Below are 24,955 nucleotides of genomic sequence, written 5' to 3'. Positions count from 1 at the left end.
ATTGTATCCAAAAAAATATCCAAAATGGTTTTTACACATTTATATTTATAAAATAACATAGTTGACTGTTAGAAATTTAAATCTGGCTTGATTCTGGTGAGGCTTTTATTTTTGTAATGATAAGTTAAGGTATCGAAAAACTCTAAAGATAGCATATGATAGCTAATTTGGTATTTATGATACACAAATTTTTGTTCAAAATATATCCATTTCTGCGAAGAAATTTGAGAAAAAAAAAATCCAAACACAAAATTAGAATATAGAAAAGTAATACTCTTAGCTTAAAATTAATAATTTTTTATAGATGATCCAAAAATACGATCCGTGAGACCGTCTCACATAATTTTGTGACTTCACATTTTATTATTAAATATCTTACTAATCAAATATTTATGAGTTTAATTATAACTTTTACATTTAAATAAATTGATGTATACGTTTTATTTTTATTCCTAAGTTAATTAATATAATTTATAATTTTTTCATTAAAATTTTAACTTAATATTGAATTTGGTATTTATTTACAATTAATTAATACAAATAATTTATTATTAAAATTTTATTAAAAAATAATATAACATGACGAATGACGATACAAAAGTATGACAAATGAGATTGCATGGAGCGTGGTGGGCTGCAGCTGGCAGCCACCACCACGCGCGCGTGTAGAGAACGCGCATGATGAGTGGCTGCGTGCAGCCATTTAGGAAAAAAAACACGCAAGGGAGAAATGTTCTCTCCCGGAATATTCTGCAAATGCCCCAACGTAGTTGCCTTAATTATACATATCTTCCTATCGGTCAATATCATACATCCTCTTTAAGTGAAGGTCTAGGGTTTCCATTTTCGATGCCGATGATTCCGTGATTCTTGGATTCAAATATTGATACAATCTCCATTTATTTGAAATTTGAAATTCAAAATACTTTACGTTTCCCAATATCGCTGTCTGCAGTTCGATTTCTATTGGAGATTTCCACCCCAAAAGAATTGGCGAATTGTGAACCAGGGAGCATCGAACTATGCATTCGGTGCCTTCAAACGATCTGCTTTTGCTCCCACACAGGATGTCCTATTGTGGCGGCTCGTTTTCTCATCGTCTGAAACATCTTCAGAAAAGCGATCGGCGTGGTAATCTTAGTAGTTAATATTTGTCTTGATCTTTGACTGGTTTGGTGGTGTTTCCTGTTTTCGACGGTGCCTGGTCGCTATCTGTTGATTTCCAGCTACTATTGTTAAATTATTTGAAGATTTCTGATAAATTCTCTCGTGGGGACGATTCTGATCTGAAATTACCTATCGATATTTGCGGATCTTTTTGGGTTTCTGTTGGCTGGTATCGCTTCATTATATATTGGGGAGAATTCGTGTTAAGGGAGCTTGGAATCAATATAAGGTACGGCACATACATGGTGAAATGTATGATGATTTGTTTATGGTTATTGCTGCGCTTTGTTTAATGGAATATATTATATATAATATTTATGTAATATATTTGCCGCCGTTGCTAGCACGAAATATATACCTTAGTACTGGTCATATTCTCCATTCCGTACGCTATTTTTTTTTTGTATGTGTTGAAATATTTTGAATACACTTCATATGTGGCCGTGATAATTTTTGTTCCATTAATTTAGAATTCAAGGTCGGATCATACTGGGTGGAATTAACAAGGAAACACTATTAAGATGTAAAAAATATTTATCCCATGTTTCAAAGTCTTCAGTGATTTCGTTAGTTTAACGTTCTAAGAGTGGAAAACAACATATTAGTTTCGGGGTTCTTTTATTATTGAGTGAGTAGTTACCCCTCCCCTGCACCAGTTACAGAATCCTGTATATATCAGGCTATAAGATAGTTATAAGGAAATGTATAAGCTAATCAATTTAGCCGGTTGGCTAGCTAAGAAGAAAATCTGGTATACAAGGATAAGCTAATTCCTTATTCATGGAATCTGACCTATGATGCCAAAGGATTTCTCAGGAGATTATGAGTGTTTTGAATTGAATGAGAAAAATATGCTTTGGGTTTATTATACCATGTAATACAGATCATTATCAAATTGAGGTTGTATTTATGGATCTTCTCATCAGTTTTACTGCAGTAGATGGAAGTTTGTGTTCCATATACACCATCTGCTCAAGATAAAAGCGATGATGGGGGTTCTGCTGCAGATCCATGGCTCCGGGATTACTGCAACTTAAGGGATGTTTCAGTGAATGACCTCGAGACGTGTTTGAGTGAATTTCTTAACATTGAGGACAATAAACCATCAACTAGTAGCTTCCACCAATTTGCTGAAAAGAATGGTACTTGCAATGTGGTAAGGGAAGACAAGCAAGATGGTTTTGATAAAAAAAATTCCTATGGTTCAGCATCTGAGAAATGCTTAAGCAAATCTGATACATTTCCGCTTCCTGGTGAACCTAAATCCTCTGTAGATGGATTGTTGGTTGGAATAGGAAAGCAGGAGGACATTATAACTGTTGAAGGCTCTGAACCAAATGGCTGTGGTAAATTTGTTAGCTATTCACAATCCATATTGCTACCTGTAAGTCTTTCCATCTGATATTTTGGTCTGTTTATTATAGTGTTTTCTGATTGGTTGTAGAAGTTCTCTATTTTGAAAGGTCTCGAGAATCCACTTTTTAACATCTCTATTATTTTATGTTTTTTTCCTTATGCTATTACCTCAGAAATCGTCAAAGATTGTATCTGCCATGAAAGGTAGCCGTGAAATGCAGGGTATTGAAACTAAGAAGCTCTCTGTGACCTGGGCCCCTGATGTCTATGATCCAGTTCCAACAGCAGCATCACGTGTTCCATCAAACAAGAATCAACGCTATCGCAATCATGGCAAGAGTTATGGGAAGAACAAGCTGAAGGGAGGAGGTAAATCTTCACGAGACAGAAGTGTCAAAGACAAGAAACAAGTTCATAAAAACAATGGGGGTAACAAGGTTAAGCCTATACGCGATAACAGATTGGTCGGTTTTAGCAAGCCTGTGACGGATATTGAAATTTTAATGTCTGGAGTCCATACCCCAGCCGTGGAAGTAGTTTTCTGAAGAAGTCTGTCAAAGGTTGCCCTTTCCAACAGTAGTAGCTACTTTATGAGGGGATTTATGTTCTTAATTATAGCGTTTTCTTTCATCTCACTCATGTAAATAAATAATTAACTAGAGGTGAGTCTCTTTTGGTCAGTTTAACTTGCAAGTGCAAAGGAAAAGTGTTCGTGGTTGTAGTACCACGTTTTAAAGATTTTAGTATGATGTACTTGGGGTTCACACTCCTCTTTTAGAATTTTTGGATTTGGATTTGGATTTGGTGTGTGTAATTAATTCTCTTTTATCCTTGGATCGAATAGTGCCCACAGAATTTCGCCAGAGTTCTTGCAAATTCCGTTAATATAGATGGAGTTTGCTTTGCATTTTGCTGTCAGAAATAAGTGAACTTTGCCTGTTGCATCGCTCATCATTGTCAGAGCTTGCATCTCTAATCATTTTCGGAGGCTTAGACGATATGAAGTTAAAATGTTGAGAAGAATTTACCGTGTTAATTGAAATACAGTTGAATAAAAAACTTAACTAGAGAAATGTGTTTTTTGATTATCATTCTCTTGTGTTCGAACCGATACAACGAGATTTTTGGGACCCATCAACCATCATCCACTCTATGACGATTACCAAAATTGTACAAAAACACCAAGGTGCCATAAAACAGAGAGTGCACAAAATTTACAAAACGATTTCATTATACGAATAACCAAACATTTAGCTACATGTATACCGCTAATGAAGAGCTTAGGACTACTGAGAGTAACAAGGGTAGAATTGGGTCGAACCGAAGCCAGGTGCGAGCGAGGCGCCGAATATTCACCCAGAAAACAGTGAACGCTATTTGAATTTAGATTTTGTTGCAAAGTTCCGATTTTGGAATCCAAGCTGGAGAAACTTGAAATTGAAGTTGAAAAATGGGGTTTTGGGTTTAGTAGAAAGTCGTATGATTCATTAAAAACCATTAGTCTTTCTACGATATATGAGGAAGTAATCCGGAAGCTCGGCGAGGCAGGGTCTTTTGATTCGATGGGACAAGTCTTTGATGATATGAAGGACTCTAAAGTTGAGGTGGTCGAAGGATTTTTCTTTGTTTTAGTTGATAGTTATGCGAAATTTTCTTTGTATGATGAAGCAGTTGGAGTTCTTGATTTGATGGAAAATGAGTTTGGGGTGAGGCCTGGAGCTCATAGCTATAACTTCTTGTTAAATGTTCTTGTCGAGGGAACGAATTTGTACCGGAAGAGAGAATGCATTTTAGGATGCTGAATTACGGCGTGAAGCCGGATGTTTCAACTTTTATTACATTGATAAAGGCATTGTGTAAGGTACATCAAATTAGTCCGGAAATGTTGATGATGGAGGAGATGCCCAGCAATGTTTTAGCACCAGATGAGAAGAGTTATACAATGATAATGCAGGGTTATACTGAGGAGGGTAATGTAGAAGGAGCATTGCGAGTTAGAGAACAAATGGTGGCAGTTGGATAATATAGGAACTTCGATCAAAATTTATTGGAATATCAATAGGACTTTCCCTTCCTAATATTAAATGTATTTTTTTAAATTAATTTAATTTATATTCAAATAAAAACAATGTTATAGTTGTAAAGACTAATGAAAGATGATACTGTTAGAGATGATATTGAGACAGATTCGACCAAATCCGCAACCCGACCCGTCTATTTTTGGACCTCGCGAACCCGACTTATCCAATTGGGATTAAACGCGTGTACTTGTCAAATTTATTTTTTATATTATTTCTTCAAATATAAAATAATAAACATAAAAATTTATTAATCATTAAAATTATTTTCGAAATTTACGTTAGTAATATTTAATAACAAACAAATATTATTAAAAGTTAAAAGCTATCCATTTTAATTCAATTAATAATTTTAAAATATTATAAAATAGCTTATATACGAGTAGGGGTGATCACTGTGCGGTTTTGCGGTTTTTTTTTTTAAAAATTAAACCGAATTGCCATATGCGGTCGGTTAGTATTTTGAAAAATTAATTACGGTTTTACGTAAAAAATCAGTCTTGCGGTTTTGAGCGGTTTCAAGCGGTTGTGGTCGGTTTTACGGTTTTTTTAATAAAAAATATTAGAATATATATTATAATTTATTTGAAAACAACAATAATATATTATTTTCAAATATAAAATATAATTCAAAGCATATAAAGATCAAAATAGATTAAACAATAATCAAGATTCAAAACTAAGTTAATAATTTAACAACACAACATATTCACAATAAAAATGACATTTACACTATTTATCATTTTTTTTTACTTTCAGACTACAAACAAAATATTGTAGCAAAAAAAATAAATATTTTAAAAAAGACTAATATGAAGAATAATTAAGAAAAATATAAGTTTTATTTGTAAAAATAATAGTTTTAAAGAGAGTTAGGATATAATAAATGATGACTACTTTATTTGAATATGTTGTTTACAAATTATTATAATTCTAGGCCAAATATTATGACAAGTGGTTTAGGCGGTGCGGTTCTTGGCAAAAAGAAATAACCGAACCATATATGCGGTGCGGTTTATGATTAATATTTTTAATCGCGGTTTTTATAGAATATTATGAAAAACGGTGTGGTGCAATTCGGTTCGGGCGGTTAATAAAAAATTTGATCACCCCTGTATACGAGTCGGGTTTGTGATGGTACGATTAAATGAGAGTGAGCTTTGATTTAGTTTATTATATTTTTTTATATTATCGTTTGAATTTCTTATATTTATATAAAAAATATTATACTTTAAAAAATTATCCAAATTTAAAGTAAAACGTTTCTTTTTTATATTATCGTTTGAATTTCTTATATTTATAAAAAATATTATAATTAAAAAATTTATCCAAATTTAAAGTAAAATGTTTCATTTGAATTTCTTATATTTATATAAAAAATATTATAATTTAAAAAATTATCCAAATTTAAAGAAAAATATTGATTAAAATTTATGAGAATATCAATGGGAACCTCCCTCTGCCTAATATTAACATATATGACCCTAATATCAACTTATTTTATTCTGTTTTATATTTCCCAAATCTCAATCCAACCCTTCACATCGTCCTCAAAAACCCTCGGCCATCGCTCACTTCAACCCCCGTCACCCGCCGCTTCTGTTCCTCGCGCGCCACCCGTGTCTTACCTTTGTTTTTCTTGGCATTTTTATGCTTCTTTCCACAGATACGCTGCAGACTGTTTCTCCGACGCAGCATCGTCCATCGGGCCTCATCCAGTTGTTTTCACTCTTCTACCCAGTAAGTTTTCACACTTACGAAATTGGTGGGCATATTAAAATTCGGATCTTTGTGTGGAATTTTTTTATTTGATCTGTTTCATATTTTTTCCCCTTGTGGTTTTGAATTTGATCTCCTTTAGGCTTGATTTTGTTTGTTGGGCTTTCGCATGATTCTGTAGCTATTTTGCTCTGTCTTGTTACGAAATTCGAGTCCTATAAGATGGCCTAAAAATTTAAGCTTTTCGGGCTCGCGCTCTATCCAAGATTCTTTTGCACCGCACTCCCGCCCCTAGCAAAACGAAGGGAATTAAAGTAAAAAAAAAGTATTTTTATGTTTCTGGACTTGATAATTAAAATCCCATGATGCGTTCACTTTTGATGGGATTATAGTAGTTAAAAAAATATAATCAAATCTGTTTAAATACTAATTTGGTTTTAAATTTCGTCCTATTAAACAGTTGTAATGGAATTTTAAAGTTTAAATATCCTCAAATCCTGTGAAAATCGTGGTTATCTGTTACCAAACAGAGGTCAGAGCGTGACAAAAAAAAAACGTGATAAAATACTTTTTCACAAGATTTATTTCATTGATCGAATTTATGAATATTTGTGGAATGGGGTTATGTTTATTTGCTACATTTTGGATTGCTGAGTAATTTAATTGTTACTAGCCCTATCTCACGGTTAGATTACAGATTGACTTGTGTATGTTTGTTCTTCTACAGCTGAATCACGGTTAGAATTGAGAGATGGCCACTTTTGCCAGACCAGAGAATGCTTTGAAGCGAGCTGAAGGTAGGTTACTATTCAGTCATTCTGACAGCATATTTGATATTATGGGATAGATGACCGCAAAATATGCCAGCATTGAAATGCTCTTTTAATATTACTATTTAAAACGGCCTATTTGATTCCTACTGCTGTTGTGTTTCCACATATCTAGAAGTGAGGATGATTAAGTCAGCAATTTAGAATTACCATATTCCTTCAAAATCTGTCTTCTGAGGAAGTGAGTAACTGAGAGAGCCCTCCTTAATTTTTGAGTTTTCTTCTCATGTGTGTTGGTTCGATAGTGAGTGAGGAAGTAGCTCTGTTTGTGGGTACTGGTGTAAAAAACAGATAGCGTTCCTTTGAATTCCGCAGGACATGCTGTATTTTCTGATAGTCAATATCAATTTTTCATCCCATTCATCATGCTATATGCTATCGGTTAAAAATTGTTTTGTTCCCCGCATTTTCTGGTACTTATTACTGATAAACTTAAAATCTGTTAATGCAGAGTTGATAAATGTTGGACAAAAGCAAGAAGCACTTGAAGCTCTTCACAGTTTCATTACCTCCAGGAGGTACAGAGCATGGACGAGGACACACGAGAAGATAATGTTGAAATATGTGGAGTTATGTGTTGACATGAGGAGGGGAAGACATGCTAAGGATGGTCTTATTCAGTATCGTGGTATCTGCCAGCAAGTTAATATTACATCACTGGAGGAGGTTATAAAACATTTCATGCAGATGGCTACAGAGAAAGCTGAGCTTGCGCGTAATCAGGCACAAGCCTTGGAAGAGGCCCTGGATGTTGACGACTTAGAAGCTGATAAACGACCTGAAGATCTTCTTTTAAGCTATGTCAGTGGGGAGAAAGGAAAAGACAGATCTGATCGCGAACTTGTCACACCATGGTTTAAGTTCCTGTGGGAGACATACAGATCAGTATTGGAAATTTTACGAAACAACTCAAGATTGGAGACCTTGTATTCAGTGAGTTTTTCCATATATTGATACTCATCCTAATTCAGAAATCCTACTGTTTTTTTTGTTAGTAGTTTGTTTTGGAGATATTGATTTTATTTTTAATTAGTTTGATTTGTGTTGTGAAGCCTGAAGTAGTCTTTGCATCCTCTTTCACCACCCTAATGATTTTGCGGATTTCCCAAAATGGTGTACCATGGGTTCAATTCCTTTAAAGGACCGTGGACTTACTCGAATGTCAATGTTCTTTTATTTTGAACTGTCTTTGCAAGATCATTACTTGTTATTTATTGGTTGAATTTTTTTTGGGGATTTGATCTCAGTATGCTACCTATGTGTATGGTCTTTTTTATTGGTAGCAGGGTTTAAAGTTTCAAATTATTCCAGAAACAATGATTAAATAAACACACTCAATCTTCCTTAATAGTCATCCTCCTCCTGCTTTGTTCTCTTGGTTTTAATTTTATCTGTAGCCTGTGCCCGGTGCTTGCTGTCATCGCATTGGATAAAATATATTTGAAGATAGTCTTGGTGATCTTTGAAATATGCGCATTTGTATCTGCAAGTTAACATCAATGGATGTCGCAAGCTGATAATCTTCTGTAACTGGATCTTCTTTGAGGTCATGATGAATCTCTTGGGAACCACTGTAGTTCTCTTTTGGAATTTGTGGTGCTATAGTGCCATAGCTCCCCTCCCACTATCGTATGCTTATTTTAATGATTTCTGGTAACAAGATACTTCCTCTGTCCCAAATTTGATATTTGCCAGTTAAAAAGTTAAAAAGCGGACTGATGAGCTAGTTTTGTGAGTATGAAGAAAACATATGTTCTTGCTATGAAGTCATCAATGGTGATTTCTCATTTTCCTGAATCTTACTGTACAGATGACCGCACACCGTGCCTTCCAATTCTGTAAGCAATACAAGCGGACTACAGAATTTCGGCGACTATGTGAAATCATTAGGAATCATCTAGCAAACCTTAACAAGTATAGGGACCAGAGAGATAGGCCTGATCTTACTGCACCAGAAAGCTTGCAGTTATATCTTGATACCAGATTTGAACAGCTGAAAGTTGCTACTGAACTTGAACTTTGGCAGGTTTGTGCACTTCTCTGTTTATGCTTGAATTGCGAGCATGTTTCAAGTTACTACTCGTTAGTACCTTGTGTACAAGAATTGGTGAATTTTTTTATGATTTTGTACATTTTCTTTTTAATTACTTGCAGGAAGCTTTTCGTTCCATCGAGGATATACATGGCTTGATGTCCATGGTTAAAAAGACACCTAAACCATCGTTGATGGTTATATATTATTCTAAGCTTTCCGAAATATTTTGGAAGTCATCCAACCATCTTTATCATGCTTATGCTTGGCTCAAGCTTTTCTTGCTTCAAAAGAGTTTTAATAAGAACCTAAACCAGAAGGATTTGCAGCTGATAGCCTCATCAGTTGTTCTAGCTGCACTATGTGTGCCCCCTTATGACCGCTCATATGGTGCATCTCATTTGGAGCTTGAGAATGAGAAAGAACGGAGTTTGAGAGTGGCAAATCTTATTGCATTTGATGTTGAAACCAAGCCTGAGAGCAAAGAAGTGGTAGTAATGGAGTCTTAGCTGGATCTCTGTTTCATCTTATTACAATAATTCCTTAAGTTTGTTGACTTATTGTTTTATTTTTGCTTTCAGCTTTCTAGGTCATCACTTCTTTTGGATTTGGTAATTATCTTGGACTCATTTAAATAATTTGGTTTTGATCTTTCTATGATTGTGTCGAGTTTTGATTAGATGTTCAATCCCCATTCACCTCTTACCTTTTCCTTTTATTTCATGAATTAGCTATATCGACGACGGTCGTGTCTTCTTGAATTGCTTAAACCTACACTGTTTTCCAATTTTATATTTCTGACATTATTTATTCTTCCTTATTGCCTTTGTTAGGTGACGAAAGGTGTAATGAACTGTGTAACTCAAGAAGTGAAGGATCTTTACCATATTTTAGAACATGAGTTTCTTCCTTTAGATCTGGCATTGAAAGTGCAACCCTTGCTAACAAAACTCTCAAAGCTTGGGGGCAGGACTGCTTCTGCTTCTTCTGTTCCAGAAGTACAACTGTCTCAGTATGTTCCTTCTATAGAGAAGCTTGCAGCTCTGAGGCTTCTGCAGCAGGTTCGCTTGTCTGTCAGTTGTGTTGCCCATACTTCTGTCTTGCAGTTTTTGTAATATGACTGCGTTTTTAGCTTTTTCTACATTTATGTATCCAGGTCTCAAAGGTTTATCAGATAATGAATATCGATAACCTGTCGACGGTCATTCCTTTCTTTGATTTTTCTGTTGTTGAGAAGATTTCCGTGGATGCGGTTAAGAATAATTTTTTAGAAATGAAAGTTGATTATCAGAAGAGTGCCATTTTCTTTGGTAATAAGGTAAATCCACCGTTTTGTTCTTTGACATATTTTTTGATATGATAATATATAAAATTTGCTGACGTTTTCATTTAGATATTTACCTCAGGCTGTCACAATGTTCATAATTGTGTTCCGACCTTGAAATTTTTATGATCTTTTAATTTTTTTTCTTATTTTTATATCTTTAATAATTGAGGAACCTTTTGATTGACTTATCCCATAATCCACCAATTTATACTAAACATCCATAATTTTCAATTCAGAATCTCGAATCAGAAGGCCTACGAGACCACCTGTCCACATTTTCTGAATCCCTCAGCAAAGCAAGGGTCATGATCTTTCCTCCTGCGAAGAAAACTTCAAAATTGGAGGATAGACTTTCTGATCTAGTGGAAGTGATCGAAAAAGAGCACAAAAGACTTCTTGCACGCAAGTCAATTATTGAAAAACGCAAAGAAGAACATGAGCGCCATCTTTTGGAGATGGTATACCATTTTTTTCAACAATGATGTCTTATAATTCACCTTTGAATTGTAAATCTAAAAGATGATTAGGATTTAGGAGATATCTAATCATTGTCATCAACTTGTGTGTTCTTTAGGAACGAGAAGAGGAGGCAAAGAAGCAAAAATTACAAAAGATAACTGAAGAGGCAGAACAGAGAAGGCTTGCTACTGAGTTTGAGCAAATGAAAAATCAGAGAATTCTCAGGGAAATAGAGGAACGCGAGCTTGAGGAAGCCCAGGCTTTGCTAATGGAAGCTGAAAAACGCAGTAAGAAGAAAGGGAAGAAACAAGTTCTAGAGGGAGTGAGTGAAACCTTTCCCCCAGTTAGAACTTTATTTCATTCTTATGTGTAACATTTTATTGACCAACCGTGTGATTGGATGTAGGAAAAAATAACTAAGCAGACTTTGATGGAGCTGGCTCTTAGTGAGCAACTCAGGGAGAAGCAAGAAATGGAGAAAAAATTGCAGAAGCTTGCCAAGACAATGGATCACTTGGAGAGGGCAAAAAGGGAAGAGGCTGCACCACTTATTGATGCTGCATTCCAGCAGCGGCTGGTGGAAGAAGAGGCCTTACACAAACTCGAGCAGCAGGTCCGAATTCGTTGTGTTTTGTGCCTGAAATTTCTCTATTATTGCGTCATTTACTTGTGTGAAATTATGTTCTGTCCTATTCTGTTCTGTTCTTGGAAGTGTGTAGAATTGACAACATTTTTTTTCGCTCGTTACAACAGTCCATTTATTTATACAACCAATCTGTGTGTTATCTTGATGCAGCGAGAGATTGATTTAAGCAGACACAGACATACTGGAGACTTGGAGGAAAAAACGAGGCTAGCGCGGATGCTGGCGAACAAGGTCATTAACTCCTCTTTGTCATATAATTATTATTTTTCTAGTTCCCAAACTGCTCATGGGTTGGGTTATGAGATGAAACATCATTGTATCTTCAATCTTGGGAGTAACTTTGTTTAGCTTATATTCTTAGTTCTTGACATGCACAGTTGTCTTCAAAAGTATATTTATATATTCTCAACATGAACTGATCATTCTCTTTTGTCCCGAGAATAAAAAATCAATTTTTCTTATGCAAGGCGGGGAAAATGATTTGGTTTCACAGAACTTCCAATATCCGGCCGGCCCTATCATTTTCATCCATACTTCGTGTTCATGTTATTTATCATAAGTGTTGGCTTGCGTCAGGAAAGGAGAGAAGAATCTGTGACCCCAAATTTGAATTAGCTCCCCAGTAACCTCGTAGTTTATATGTGCTAATTTGAGATTACGATGTCTCCCTTTAATATATGTATCATCAAGTTCTTTAACTTTTACTCATTCTGAACCGAACCTACCACTTGTTTCTAAGCTCATCTATCTTAAGGGAGTTTATTTGTTCTCTTTCGACGATTTGCTAATCCTCGGTTGCATTTGCTGATGAGATTGTATAACTGTATTCACTTTCTCATATTCTTTGTTTATTTTTGTTCAGCAAATATTCCAAAAAAAAGTGCTTAGCCATAGGAGAGCTGAGTACAACAAGCTTAAGGCGGAGAGGGATGAGAAAATTCTCCAAATTATCCAGTTGCGGAAGCAGGAAAGGGATACTAAGAGGAAAATGATCTATTTTCTAATATCCGAGGAAGAGAAACAGAAAAGACTGCGTGCTGAGGAGGAAGCACGGAAGCTTGAAGGTACTTCCCCCATTTCAGATATTATTTTAGTACTGCACTACTGCTGTTATTTATTTTTCGAGAGAAAATACACGATTTTACACTCAGGAATGGTTAACTTGTATTCTGTGGCATGCTCTGGCAGTCACAATAGCGGAACACCCATAATGGCTGAACATAATTTTTTATTTACTTATCATGTCTTCTTTATTATTTAAACATGTTTGAGATGGGCTTGAGGGAAGTAATCAAGTTGTGCCAACCTGAACATTGGTGTTTTACCCCTCAGCCTTAACGCTATGTGTAGGCTATGTTCTTCATCTCTTGAAGCTTTGTTTGTTACGTGCGTAGACCGGAAAGTTTGCTGTGTTTAGCAAGAAAAATAAAATAATTGTATAATACAGATGTCAAATCGTGATTTTTATTGTGCGTGTCTTACCATTTATAGCTTTTGGTATCAATAACTCTTGCTTTTTGTACCACTTTGCGTTTGCAGAGATGGAGAGGCGGAAGAAAGAGGATGCAGAGCGAAAGGCCAAGCTGGATGAAATTGCCGAAAAGCAGAGACAGCGGGAGTTGGAGTTGGAGGAGAAAGAAAGGCTGCGGAGAGAAGAGCTCCTCAGGGGATCAGCTCCCACTCCCTCAAGAACGGAGCCCTCCCTCATATCGCATCCAGTCGAGGCAGCACCTGCTGCAGCTGCAGCTGCACCTGCACCTGCAGCTGGTGTTTATGTCCCCAGGTTCAGAAGGGCATCCGCTGAGGGTGGGTCTGGGGGCCAGGCTCCACCTCCTGAAACAGATAAGTGGTCTAGTGGCCGCAGAATGGATGACCGAGCACCTCAATATGGTGATCGGTGGCGGGATGAACGTAAACCAGCACTTGGTGGCGGTGCATCAAGGCCCACCTGGTCAAGTTCAAGGACTCGTGAACGTTGAGTTAATATGTTATTGTAGTTACGCAATCACGCCGCAGATTCTTGAAAAACAATTTGAGGTGTCACTGCACTTTCGCTGTGTCTGGAGGTGTGCCCTGAGCAGGATTATGTGCTTATTTTCATTTTTAAAAGTTACTTAATGTTTTCTGAATTTGGAATATGGATGTACTTTGATATTTATTTCGTTTTGTATTTGATCATTTTTAAATTCTGGAATACATTAATTGAAAGGCATTTGGGACTATTTTGTTTTGTAGTTTCTCATTTTTAAGGTATATATGCTTGTTAAATAAATGAATTCGAACCCGATGTAGTGTGTGTATATAGATTCGGCTTAGCTAATATAAAATTTAAATTTTCAACTCTCGATATATAGAACTTCTTAGCTTTAATATACTTGTAAAAAGTTTTTATATTCTAAAACAAGTTATTCTTGTGTCAGTCATTACAGTGGACCGAACATTTACAGCAATTATAATAACATAAAAAAAACTCATTCTCTTCATGAAAATTGTTTTTTAAGCTGATTTCTTAACAATAATTAATCATCATTATACTTAGCTAACTTCTTGTGGAATTTTCCTACAAGTTTTATTCGATTTGAGATGGAGTCGACGTGTACATGAAAAAGTTAAAAAAATCCCTATTACAACATTTGCCAGCAATTAATCATCCTTTTAAGAACAGTTGCTTTACGTCTCATTCCAAAACACTTGCTAAACTCCAAATTATCAACTTTTAGGACGTTAGTTTCTCGGATTATCTCATTGTCTGCACAGCAAACAAAGGCTCACAACAAAACCAACTGATTAAGTAAAAGTAGACGATTTTTGTTTATCCAAAAAATTAATTTATTTTATCTATATAATAAATTAGATAATAAAAATCAAACCAGCATCGCTCTCAATGTCTTACTCAAACTATTGAAAATGGCCGCCTGATCGTGTATTTTTCTTGAGAGTCAGAATCTTGTATAACCTCAATTAAACTCTATCCCACGTTCTCTTCTCTTCCCTCTCGCCGGCAAATCCATATTAAACTGTTGGATTTGCAAGAAAATTGTGTATTTATACGTCCTTGTTGCGTGACTGGGCTATACAGAAAGTTGTATTATTTCTCCAATGGCGATTGATGAAGAAACGCCACTTTTCGACGAAAACTCCCCGCAACTTCAGCCTCTGAACCATAAAAGAGATGTTTATATTTTGTCGTCAGCTTTCTTACTGATTTTCTTGGCATATGGTGCTATTCAGAACTTGGAGAGCACCATCAATACTGTAAATTTCCTTTTGCAAGATTAATTTTTCGAGAATTGTGTTTCATGGGTTTTAATATTCATTAGGAATTTTGACTGTGTCTGATAATGGTTTCACCTTTGTTTGTTTTTCTTTTTAGGAAGGAGATTTGGGTACTACATCGCTCGGGATATTGTATTTGTCATTTACATTTTTTTCTATAATTGCTTCATTGGTGGTGCGGAAACTGGGATCAAAGAATGCTTTAATTCTTGGTACATCTGGATATTGGCTATTCACAGCAGCAAATTTGTTTCCCTCTTGGTATACCTTTAGCTTAGTGCTACGTGATAATTTGGTTGAATTTTATACGTGGCCCAGCATAGCATTTAGCTCATCTTCACTCCAATGGATGACCTTCTCTAGTACCATTCTGTCACAGTCCATGTACCGGGATTGCATGCTAACAGCCATTTTATATCCATGCTCACGTTGCAAAAATAACTAGTTATAGTTGCTACGGCCTACGGAAATCCGTTACTTGTATCTATCAATTTTTCTGCACTCATGACTCATACCATAATTCGATGTGCGATGGACATGGTATTTCAAATAAACATAGCTTTACCAATTATTTTTTCTATAATTCTGTTTTGCTTTACACTGGGGAGATTTTGATTTGGCAGTACTTAACCAGATTCGTTCTTCTGCACAATTTGTGATTTTTCTGGTGTATCTTCAAGCAATATAAGTTTGAGAAACCAAAGAATGGCCGTTTGTAGATGATTATTATAAATTGCCTTTTGGAGATTTTAATTGGTTGATAATTTACCCTTAGAGGGAATATAACTCGGAATTGTTTATTACAATATATCTAACAATGGTTTAGGTACACAATGGTGCCATCTTCTTTGTATCTTGGATTTGCTGCTTCAATAATATGGGTTGGGCAGGTTGGACTCCTCCCGCAGAATCAAATCTTTATGATATAACCTAGCATGCTTCCCTTTACACATTTGTTCTTCCGTCAGGGGACATATCTCACTTCTGCTGCTAGCAATCATGCAAATGATAACAATTTACCTGAAAGAACAGTTATTGGACAATTTAACGGAGTATTCTGGGGGATGTTTGCCAGTCACCAGGTGCAGTACTTACTGTCTCATAGAAAACTTGTTCTATTAGCTTTGACTTTCTAACTCTCGGTTAAATGTTTAACAAAAACCTCTGTAGTCTTATTAAATTTAAGACTTAGTTTTTAGTTTCTAATGTTTGCATATTTCAAATTTCTAACAATAACATATTGATTTACTTTTGACCTGCAGCTTGTTGGCAACCTGGTCAATCTCGCCGTACTGAGAGATGAAACGGTACGCAGACTCAGTTGGAGTCTTTTGAGTCTGCTCCAATAATTGACAGCAACGAATAATTTTAATGGTTTAGTCACTAACCACCATTATTTGATTTATGCACTATCACAATTCCAAGCACGCCGAAAATCCTAATACTGTTTCATTCTGACTGGAATAGTTGAAAATATACAGTTGTTAATACCTGTGTCACTTATCACTGATTCACTCTGATAAGCATATTTGTTTAAATTGACATAATTTGTGAAAGGAGAGGAAACTAATGCAAAGAATGTAAGAAAATATATATGGAGGTGAAAATCAGCGCTCGCCTTATAATTCAGGAGCTTGGAATCTCATTGAACTTAGTGCTCTCTATATTATCATTTCATGCAGAGGAGAACACTGGCTGCATCACTAATATCTTGTTATGATCAAGCCTTTGATGTTGACATGATTATATTATCACCATGAAATTCAGAAGTTCTCTAGCTGTCCTCGTATGACTAAACATCTGGCTACTTAAATATGAAGTCAACAATTAAAGTTTTCCACCTTTTGTACGTGTCATATTTGTTTTTCTGGCTATAGTTAATTAAATGGCAATACAAATTGCAGGGAGGGAGTACCAGCGGCACAACTTTACTTTTCATTCTGTTTCTATGTAGCATGACCTTAGGTACGATTCTCATGTGCTTCTTGAATAGAAGAAATGGTAAAGACGAAGCGCTGCAAGATTCTTCCACGACCTTTTCATCTGCTGTGGTGTCTGCATCAAAGTCTTTTTTAAATATACTGCTTGACAAAAGAATTCTCTTGGTCATTCCTCTAATTGCATATTCAGGCTTTCAACAAGCATTTGTGTGGTAATTACCCTGAAACATGTTGATTTAATATTCAAGATACTTACCCAAACAATGTTTCTTGAACAACGAATGACCAATCGACTTGCTCCAATTTTATATTCATACCCTGCAGCTACACTATCTTTTTATTTTCTCCTTCATACAGGGCTGAATACACTAAAGAAATTGTCAAGCCTGTGCTTGGTGAACAAGGTGTTGGTGGTGCAATGGCTGTTTATGGAGTTTTTGATGCAATAGTATGAAGCGACACAATCCTATTCATCTATTTTCTTGTTCAATTATGGGTGTCCGCCTTGCTTCCCGCAAATACTGTTTGTGATATTAGCAAATTCATTTTGTCCATGCAATTTGGTTTTCCTGTGCCTTATAATATATAGATGTTATTTTGCTCCTGTGATTTCTGGGAAAATTTCTGGTTGTTTTAATATTCGGGTGAAGATTGTATTCTCACCTATTGGTCTTTAAATCTTTCCTCAGTGTTCACTCGTAGCCGGCAGAATGACATTCTGGCCTCACATCCATCACAATGATAGTCTTGGGTGGAGCATTAATTCAACTTATTGTTCTACTATGGCTACTGCTGAACTACAGGTAGATTTTCCCTTCTGTTATCTTAGTTTCAAGATATAAATTTAATTTGAAGATGATTGAGTTCCCTTCTTGTTTCTTATTTTTATAGCGTGACTAGTGGAACGCTTGCGACTTTGCTCCCACTTCTCATAGGGGCTTTGTGGGGTATTGGCGATGGAGTACTCAATACACAGCTTAGTGCATTGCTCGGAATTCTATTTAAGCATGATCTGGTACTAATCTTCAATGCTTTCATCCATCCTTCAGTGCTATAAACATTTCTAGAACATCAAATGTTGACCAAAACAATAATTATACGTAAGAATGTAATTCAAATATTTTAAAGTATACAAACTCAAGCACTTAATTGATTATGCCATGTGTAAAGCCATACAGAGCAAACGCAACCAACGATTGCATTGAATTGCGACTAATGAAAACCGAATTTATGACCTTTGTTCGAATACTATTATAAGGTAGAGTAAGCTAAAACTATTGTTGTTAGTAACAGTACAACCAAGTTTCGATCATTGTAGCACATAAGCAGCTATAAAGGACGATTCGATTGGTGGCAATTGTTGCTACAAAAGCATAACCTTAATTGAATTCCTTCTCCTGGATATTGCCATTCGCTACAACGCTGTGTGTTGATGCCTTGTCATTGCTGGTTATGGTTACAGGAAGGAGCATTTGCGCAGCTTAAGCTCTGGCAAAGTGTGTCGATTTCAGTAGTCTTCTTCATCAGCACGTCCATTTCATTGCAAATAATGGTTGTGATCATGCTCGTTGCTCTGTTTATTTCTGTAGCAGCATTTCTTTTCCTCACCATAAAGGTGGAGAAAGCGTTTTCGCACAGCGTTTCGTGAGCTCCACGAAGGCGGTGGTCATCCTCGTTCTCTGTCCTCCATCGTATATCTTGATTATCAAACATGTTACATGTCCATGTCTATTGTTGTGTATAACAAAACTGTTGAAGCTTCAACGGAAATTATACGGATAGACTGCCCGAGTATGGAATACTCAGTAAATTCTCTATTACTTGATATTTAATAAATTAATTATCATAATAATAATTTGGATTCCAACTTAGGATAAGCTATGCTCGGCTAATATTTTCATATATACTAGTTACTTTGCACACGTCATGCGTGTGTATAAATTTTTATCATTATTATGGACTAAATGAAATTTGACAATTATGGAGAGATTAAATTGATATTTGAATGTTTAAAATAAAATAAAATAAAAGTTTGTGTTGTAATTTAAAAAAACAAAAATAAAAGTAAGGGTAAAATTGGAAAAAAAGGTTGGTGTCTTCAATAGGTAGTTATTCTAAGGTCCTCACACTTATATAATAGTAGAAGTATAGATATATATGTCTATGTAAGGATCGATCAGGAGAGTTTATTAAATGACCAATTTACCCTCATAAGGAGGAGTATATATATAATTCTCGGGGTGCGGACAATTGCGGTATCCTAACATTTTTCCCGGTGTCGGCCACCACCTTCTCTTTTTCTCCAATAACTGAACCAGAAAAAATAAAATAATATAAAAAGAAATGAAAATCATCAGGGAGCATCAAATCTAAAGATTCAATCTCCCCCGTCTCGATCCTCTCAGATCCGATTCCTGGATCCCTAAATCCCACTGATCCGACGACGTATGGCTGCATCGCGTAGGCTTAGGGAGCTCCAATCGCAAGTGGGAAACAAGATCTGCGTCGATTGCTCCCAGAAGAACCCCCAATGGGCATCCGTGTCATACGGCGTGTTTATGTGCCTCGAGTGTTCGGGTAAACACCGCGGGCTTGGCGTTCATATCTCCTTCGTCCGATCCGTGACCATGGACTCGTGGTCCGAGATCCAGATCAAGAAAATGGAGCTTGGGGGCAATGAGAAATTCAACAATTTTGTTTCTCAGTATGGGATACCTAAAGAAACGGACATCGTGACCAAGTATAATACCAAAGCGGCTGCCGTTTATCGGGATCGTATACAGGCGCTTGCCGAGGGCAAACCTTGGCGCGATCCTCCGGTCGTCAAAGAAACATTGAAATCGAATGATAAGAATGGGACTAGTTTCGCTGGTAAGCCTCCGCTGAGGGCTAATGGGGGTGGAGGCGGTAATTCTGGAAGTAATTCGGGGTGGGATAACTGGGATAATTTTGATGATGGGGGGAATAATTCTCCCAATAGTATTAGGAGAAACAATACTGTAGGCGATTTTAGGAGTTCCGGGAATGGAGGTAGCCCGCCTTCCCGTTCTAAATCCACTCAAGATATTTATTCACGGGCTCAGTTGGAGACGTCTGCTGCAAATAAGGAGAGTTTTTTTGCGATGAAGATGGCGGAAAACGAGTCGAGGCCTGAGGGGATCAAACCATCGCAAGGTGGGAAGTATGTTGGATTTGGATCAAGTCCTGCTCCAGCGCCTAAGAATAATTATGTAGAGGGGGATGTTCTCTCGGCTGTTACCCAGGTTCGTTTTCTTGTCATGTTTCTTGTAATATGTACCTATCAATTGATGTGTTTATTTGTGATTGCTTATGCTTGGTGGGTTTTGTATGCAGGGATTTGGCAGGTTATCTGTGGTAGCTGCATCCGCCGCCCAGTCTGCAGCAACAGTTGTTCAAGCTGGGACTAGGGAGTTCACTTCAAAGGTATTGTTTTCCTACCTGTGACATGATTGTTGGTCTTGTTAGTGTACTTGTATTATTTTGAGAGTGTTCGATTTTACTTCAGGTGATGCGCTATGTTTTGCACATTAGTCTAAAAGGGAACCTTTTTATTTTATTCGTAAGCCTTCAAGGTTTTCTTTTCATATTTTAAAATCGAACTATCTACTAGTTCTGTTGCATACCATCAACGTTATTTCATGGATGCATTTAGTCATATCTAACATCCCTTGATTGAGGTTGTGAGAGATATGAAAGGTCCTTCTAGCCCGACCATGTAATTTTTTTCAGAATTTCTGCCTAGAAAAATTTTGGTGTATTTCACGTGCTTTCTAAACTAGAGAATTTGTTCCCCCCCCTTGTAAGTTTTATGATGCTAATCAAGGGGATAAATGCATTTCGCATCTCAAATCTGTGGGCAAAGCTCCGATTTGGGACAGATTCTCAACTAGCGTCATTTTTATCACTGTTTTTGTGCCTGTGGGTGTTTTAAGCTTATAAACAAGTGCCTTGTGCATAATCACCCTTGTACAAATGCCATTACTTTCTGGGTTTATAATGAGGAGCATGCTATGTGTAGCTATACATTGTTAATGGGACCTCACCATTTGCATCCTTTTGGCTTAAAAGTTAAAACATCATTGGAGCGCCCATTACGTGCTTCGGAATCATTGGATTCAATTTTTGGTCTTGTTTTCCCAAATTTGTGCAACTGATAAAGGAGATGAAAAATAGAGGTTATGCATCTTTGCATATAACATGCATTTTTAGGCACCAAACCAAACATTCTGAATGCATTCTCGACTTCAAAAGCTTTGTAATTTGTCCGCATTTAAAATTTAACTATCAGTATCCTGCTGCAGATATGCTGTGTAATTTCAAAGAATCACCCAGGGGTATTGTAGCACAAAAAATTAGATCTACGATGTTGGGTGATGATGTTCAGTATCTTTTTTCCCCTAACATGAATATATGATGAAAAAGCAAATTTCTCATCACCCACTTTTACAGGTAAAAGAGGGGGGATATGATCAGAAGATGAATGAAACTGTTAATGTTGTGACAGCGAAGACATCAGAAATTGGACAAAAGACATGGGGGCTTATGAAAGGGGTAATGGCCTTGGCTTCTCAGAAAGTCGAGGAGTACACTAAAGAAGGATCTGGCTTGAAAAATGATGGCTGGCAACGTAATGAAGGGAACGCTAATGGCTCTTATCAGGAGTTTGGACAAGATTCCAAAGGTTGGAATTCTACTACCGGAACAAAAACCTCTTCTGCTGGGCAGTTTAACTCTGTTAGTTCTTCTTCTTGGGATGATTGGGATGCAGCAGACAGCAAGAATGAAGAACCGTCAAAGGGGACAAAATCGCAGAATGGGGATAGCTGGGCAGGCTGGGATGATGGTAAGGATGATGGATTCGATAGTTTCCATCAAAATGGGTCTGATAAGAAAACAGTGGGTTATAATGGAAAATCGGAGACCAAATGGACAGAGGGAGGGTTTCTTTGAGGTTAGCACATTTCAATCCCAATTGTTTCTAAAAAATTTACCCTTCTGTCCACTTTAGGGAAGTTATCTGCGATGTGGTTGTGTGATGGAAGTCGTATATGAATGTAAAATTTCCTATAGTGGGCCTGGAAAATGCCCAAGAAACTATATAGGTTACTTGTTTGTCTTGAAGACCTTTTTCACTATTGTAATTGTGCATTTCAGACTGCAATTGGATTTGTTACTGGTTTTTCGGTATCTGTACTTTAGTTTTGATTACATACAAACTGCGGCAAAATTCATATAGCCGTCCTCGTTGTTGTTACATCACATCTTCAAGTAGATGGCGGTGTGCGGATTTCTGTAAGACAATAAAGCAACAAGACTGCTGGACCAGGTGAGAGGGCAGCAACCTGAATCTTCTAGTGAAAAGAAATGGGTATTTCATTGAAAATTTCTAATTTTCGAATTTCATCCTGTCCATTTCACTTCCTCCTGAAGATTTCTTGATTCGCCCGGGAAAGTAGCATTTAATTGTTTAGATACATCTTGATTCCTGAGCTGGGACTCGAGTCTTGGTTTAAGGTTCTTTTTATCTTTCATTTCTCGAATTCAGTATACGATTATGTATTTATGTCTTGGATATGGGCTGAATCGGCGGCTGGGGTTGTCCTCCCTGTCAAACAAAAAATAAATGAATCTTTACAGATGATATGTTACAAGTTTTGTGCCTGTTTTATTTTTGTTCTCGGCCCTCTTGCCTCGTTTGTTTCTCTTTTGTATAAGATTGAATCAAATCGAATCTTCAATGAGTGGAATGTACATGGATGATAAACTTTTTCCATAATGCATCGATTTTTATCACGAAAGATCATTCAATCGCTTAAAACTTTAGCAGAGAGGAGTCCGAAATCTGAAAAATTGTTGTGCTTGCACAAAACAAACTCATCCCTAAATGTAGAAGAGGCAAGACAGTTTCAAGGTTTTATCCGTAAGAATGGTCTATCCAATGAAAAATAATGTTTTTAATATAAAATTTAATATTTTTTCATTCAACAGATTGTGTTGGAGATTTGTTTTATAAAATTGAGTCATGACATAATTTATATAACTTCTTTTTTTTTTTCCACAAAACAGCCCTTTCAAATTATAAGTAACAATATATATGTATTAAAATAAATAAAAAGAAAAATAAATTAGTGTATTAAAAAAAATTGGTGATGCCCTGACTCGATCACACTGATGCCATGCACCTTTATCTGGATGAACCACATTAATGAAATTGATTGTCCGTGCTGCTACATCAATTTAAACCAGGGCACTGATGCAAGGTTGTTTGCTCTTAAAAAAAGTCCAAACAGAAAGGTAATATTCTATGAAGCTTTAGTGGGGTGTATTCAATTCAGAGTTTTGATGACTTTAAATGACTTTTTTAAATGATAGACTTTTATGGATTTGATAAATTTTTATTGACTTTTATAGAATCTCACAGATTTATAAACAGATTTATGTAGACTTTTTTGCAAGATTTTTATAGACTTTTGTGGATTTTTTTTTTTTTATATAAAATGTTATAAATTTTGTACTTAACTATAACATGTGATTTTTTTATTGATTTCTTTGAACCAATAATTAATTGACATATATAACATATTCAGTTTGAAATTATTTTCAATATTTATATTAATAAATAAATTTACTTATTTAAAAGTTAAATCGTTTAATCCTTACATGTGTATATATGTGAGTTTATATGCATGTTTGTAAATTTTTTAAAATACATCAATTGATTAACATGTAACCTTTAAATTGATAAAATACATGTGAAAATAATATTATTTATTATTGTGTGAATATAATTTTGTATAAAAATATTATAGTTTACATATTAATTGAAAATACTAAAATGAATTTAAAAAATCATGGTTGTATTAAGAATTAAGCAACATTTTTTGATCATCTTTTATTATTATTGAATATTACATTAATTTGTATAAATCATAAATTAAAAATCACAAAATCAATTCTATAATTCAAAATTTCCCGTGAACAATCAGCCAAAAAATGAAAATTTTGAAAAGGAAAGATGAAAATATATATAGAGATAAACTTCGAAAATTTGAGAGAATGATAGAAATAGATGGGAGGAGAGAAGATAGGAAGAGATGTGATGTGAAGCGACAGAGAAAAATAAATAGCTTGTGTATGAGTTAGAAGTTTTAAAAATCCATTCAAATCTTTGGGGTGAACCAAATACAATTTTTTACAATTTGTATTTGTACCTTAGGCTTTAATGTTTGTATGTCAATGAATTCCATGGAGTTATTAAAAGTCAATGGAAAAATTGAATACCTATAGACTTTTATAGAGTTTATAAAAGTCAATGTTGAATACCACTTGACATTTTAAAACTCCATGAAAGTCTATTTTGAATACCACTAGACTTCTATAGAGTATGCAAAAGTCTTGATTGAATACCTCTAGATTTTTAAAATCTACAAAAGTCATTAAAAGTCAATAAATTTCCCAAGTTGAATACACCCTTAATGTTATGTTTGTATTGATGCATTTCTTTCGTGGAATGGATGTGAACCAGTAGATTCGATATTAGTCTTATGATTGAAGATTGTATATGTCTTATTTGGGTTAAAGTTGAGGGATTTAATCTCCATGGATTTGGAGATTACCCATCAGTATGAGTAGATTTAAACCAAGGATTTGAAATCTAACACGAAATCATTCCATCAAAAACAGCCTAAAGAAAAGTCTCTGTGCTTAGTTTCCAAGTAACGAGAAGAACTACAATTGTATATGTCTACACAATCAAAGGAGGAAACTCTTCATTTTCCATGATAATTGACACTTGACAACAGTTGAACTTGTTTTACATCAATATTTTGTTAAAAAAAGGTGAGATAAAATAGTTGTGTTTACTTTTTTTAGATTCCCGTCGACCTTTTTTTATTGTGAAAGATGTAGATTTTGACTCACCCTATATGCCATAATATGCAGGTGCTGTTCTTGGAGGCAGGCGACCTGAAACGTCGTGCAGTTCGCTATGACAGATTTGGAAGATCAGAAACATTAAAAGATAATAATTAGTAAAGAAACAAAATGAGTGATTAAATTGATTAATCAATAAAAATGACAACATGGAAAACTGCTCAAGTAAAGT

At 35.6% G+C, this 24,955-nt stretch overlaps 4 protein-coding genes across 7 annotated transcripts; all 4 read left to right on the top strand.

The window, feature by feature from the left end:
• Positions 1–755: 755 nt before the first annotated feature.
• Positions 756–3,357, top strand: LOC140842526 (uncharacterized). 3 transcript variants are annotated; one of them, XM_073210493.1, is made up of 3 exons: positions 756–1,396; positions 2,108–2,551; positions 2,697–3,357. In XM_073210493.1, the coding sequence occupies exons 2-3, from the start codon at positions 2,108–2,110 to the stop codon at positions 3,066–3,068; spliced, it is 816 nt and encodes a 271-aa protein (XP_073066594.1). In that variant the 5' UTR covers positions 756–1,396; the 3' UTR covers positions 3,069–3,357. The 3 variants fall into 3 exon arrangements, with proteins under 3 accessions (XP_073066594.1, XP_073066593.1, XP_073066591.1); XM_073210492.1 differs by having other exon boundaries at positions 2,105–2,551; XM_073210490.1 differs by having other exon boundaries at positions 2,094–2,551.
• A 2,752-nt stretch (positions 3,358–6,109) lies between these two features.
• LOC140842525 (eukaryotic translation initiation factor 3 subunit A-like) lies at positions 6,110–13,836 on the top strand. 2 transcript variants are annotated; one of them, XM_073210489.1, is made up of 14 exons: positions 6,110–6,341; positions 7,048–7,117; positions 7,602–8,083; positions 8,961–9,176; positions 9,305–9,673; positions 9,764–9,793; positions 10,016–10,243; positions 10,339–10,500; positions 10,746–10,967; positions 11,084–11,290; positions 11,375–11,581; positions 11,765–11,845; positions 12,477–12,678; positions 13,154–13,836. In XM_073210489.1, the coding sequence occupies exons 2-14, from the start codon at positions 7,072–7,074 to the stop codon at positions 13,591–13,593; spliced, it is 2,892 nt and encodes a 963-aa protein (XP_073066590.1). In that variant the 5' UTR covers positions 6,110–6,341; positions 7,048–7,071; the 3' UTR covers positions 13,594–13,836. The 2 variants fall into 2 exon arrangements, with proteins under 2 accessions (XP_073066590.1, XP_073066589.1); XM_073210488.1 differs by having other exon boundaries at positions 6,110–6,366.
• A 645-nt stretch (positions 13,837–14,481) lies between these two features.
• LOC140842524 (UNC93-like protein 3) lies at positions 14,482–18,650 on the top strand. The gene is given in 11 exon segments (XM_073210487.1): positions 14,482–14,869; positions 14,988–15,151; positions 15,717–15,780; positions 15,859–15,972; positions 16,153–16,197; positions 16,795–17,042; positions 17,188–17,278; positions 17,520–17,546; positions 17,548–17,633; positions 17,722–17,845; positions 18,293–18,650. Coding segments are annotated over 11 exon segments (1,305 nt in total). The 5' UTR covers positions 14,482–14,713; the 3' UTR covers positions 18,479–18,650.
• A 434-nt stretch (positions 18,651–19,084) lies between these two features.
• Positions 19,085–22,040, top strand: LOC140842523 (probable ADP-ribosylation factor GTPase-activating protein AGD6). The gene is made up of 3 exons (XM_073210486.1): positions 19,085–20,093; positions 20,185–20,274; positions 21,301–22,040. The coding sequence occupies exons 1-3, from the start codon at positions 19,278–19,280 to the stop codon at positions 21,799–21,801; spliced, it is 1,407 nt and encodes a 468-aa protein (XP_073066587.1). The 5' UTR covers positions 19,085–19,277; the 3' UTR covers positions 21,802–22,040.
• Positions 22,041–24,955: the final 2,915 nt, after the last annotated feature.

Source organism: Primulina eburnea, chromosome 10, assembly GCF_022965805.1.
Source record: "Primulina eburnea isolate SZY01 chromosome 10, ASM2296580v1, whole genome shotgun sequence".
Lineage (NCBI taxonomy): Eukaryota > Viridiplantae > Streptophyta > Magnoliopsida > Lamiales > Gesneriaceae > Primulina > Primulina eburnea.
The sequence above is the reverse complement of the archived record's forward strand: the minus strand, read 5'-3'. Positions and strand labels throughout refer to the sequence as shown.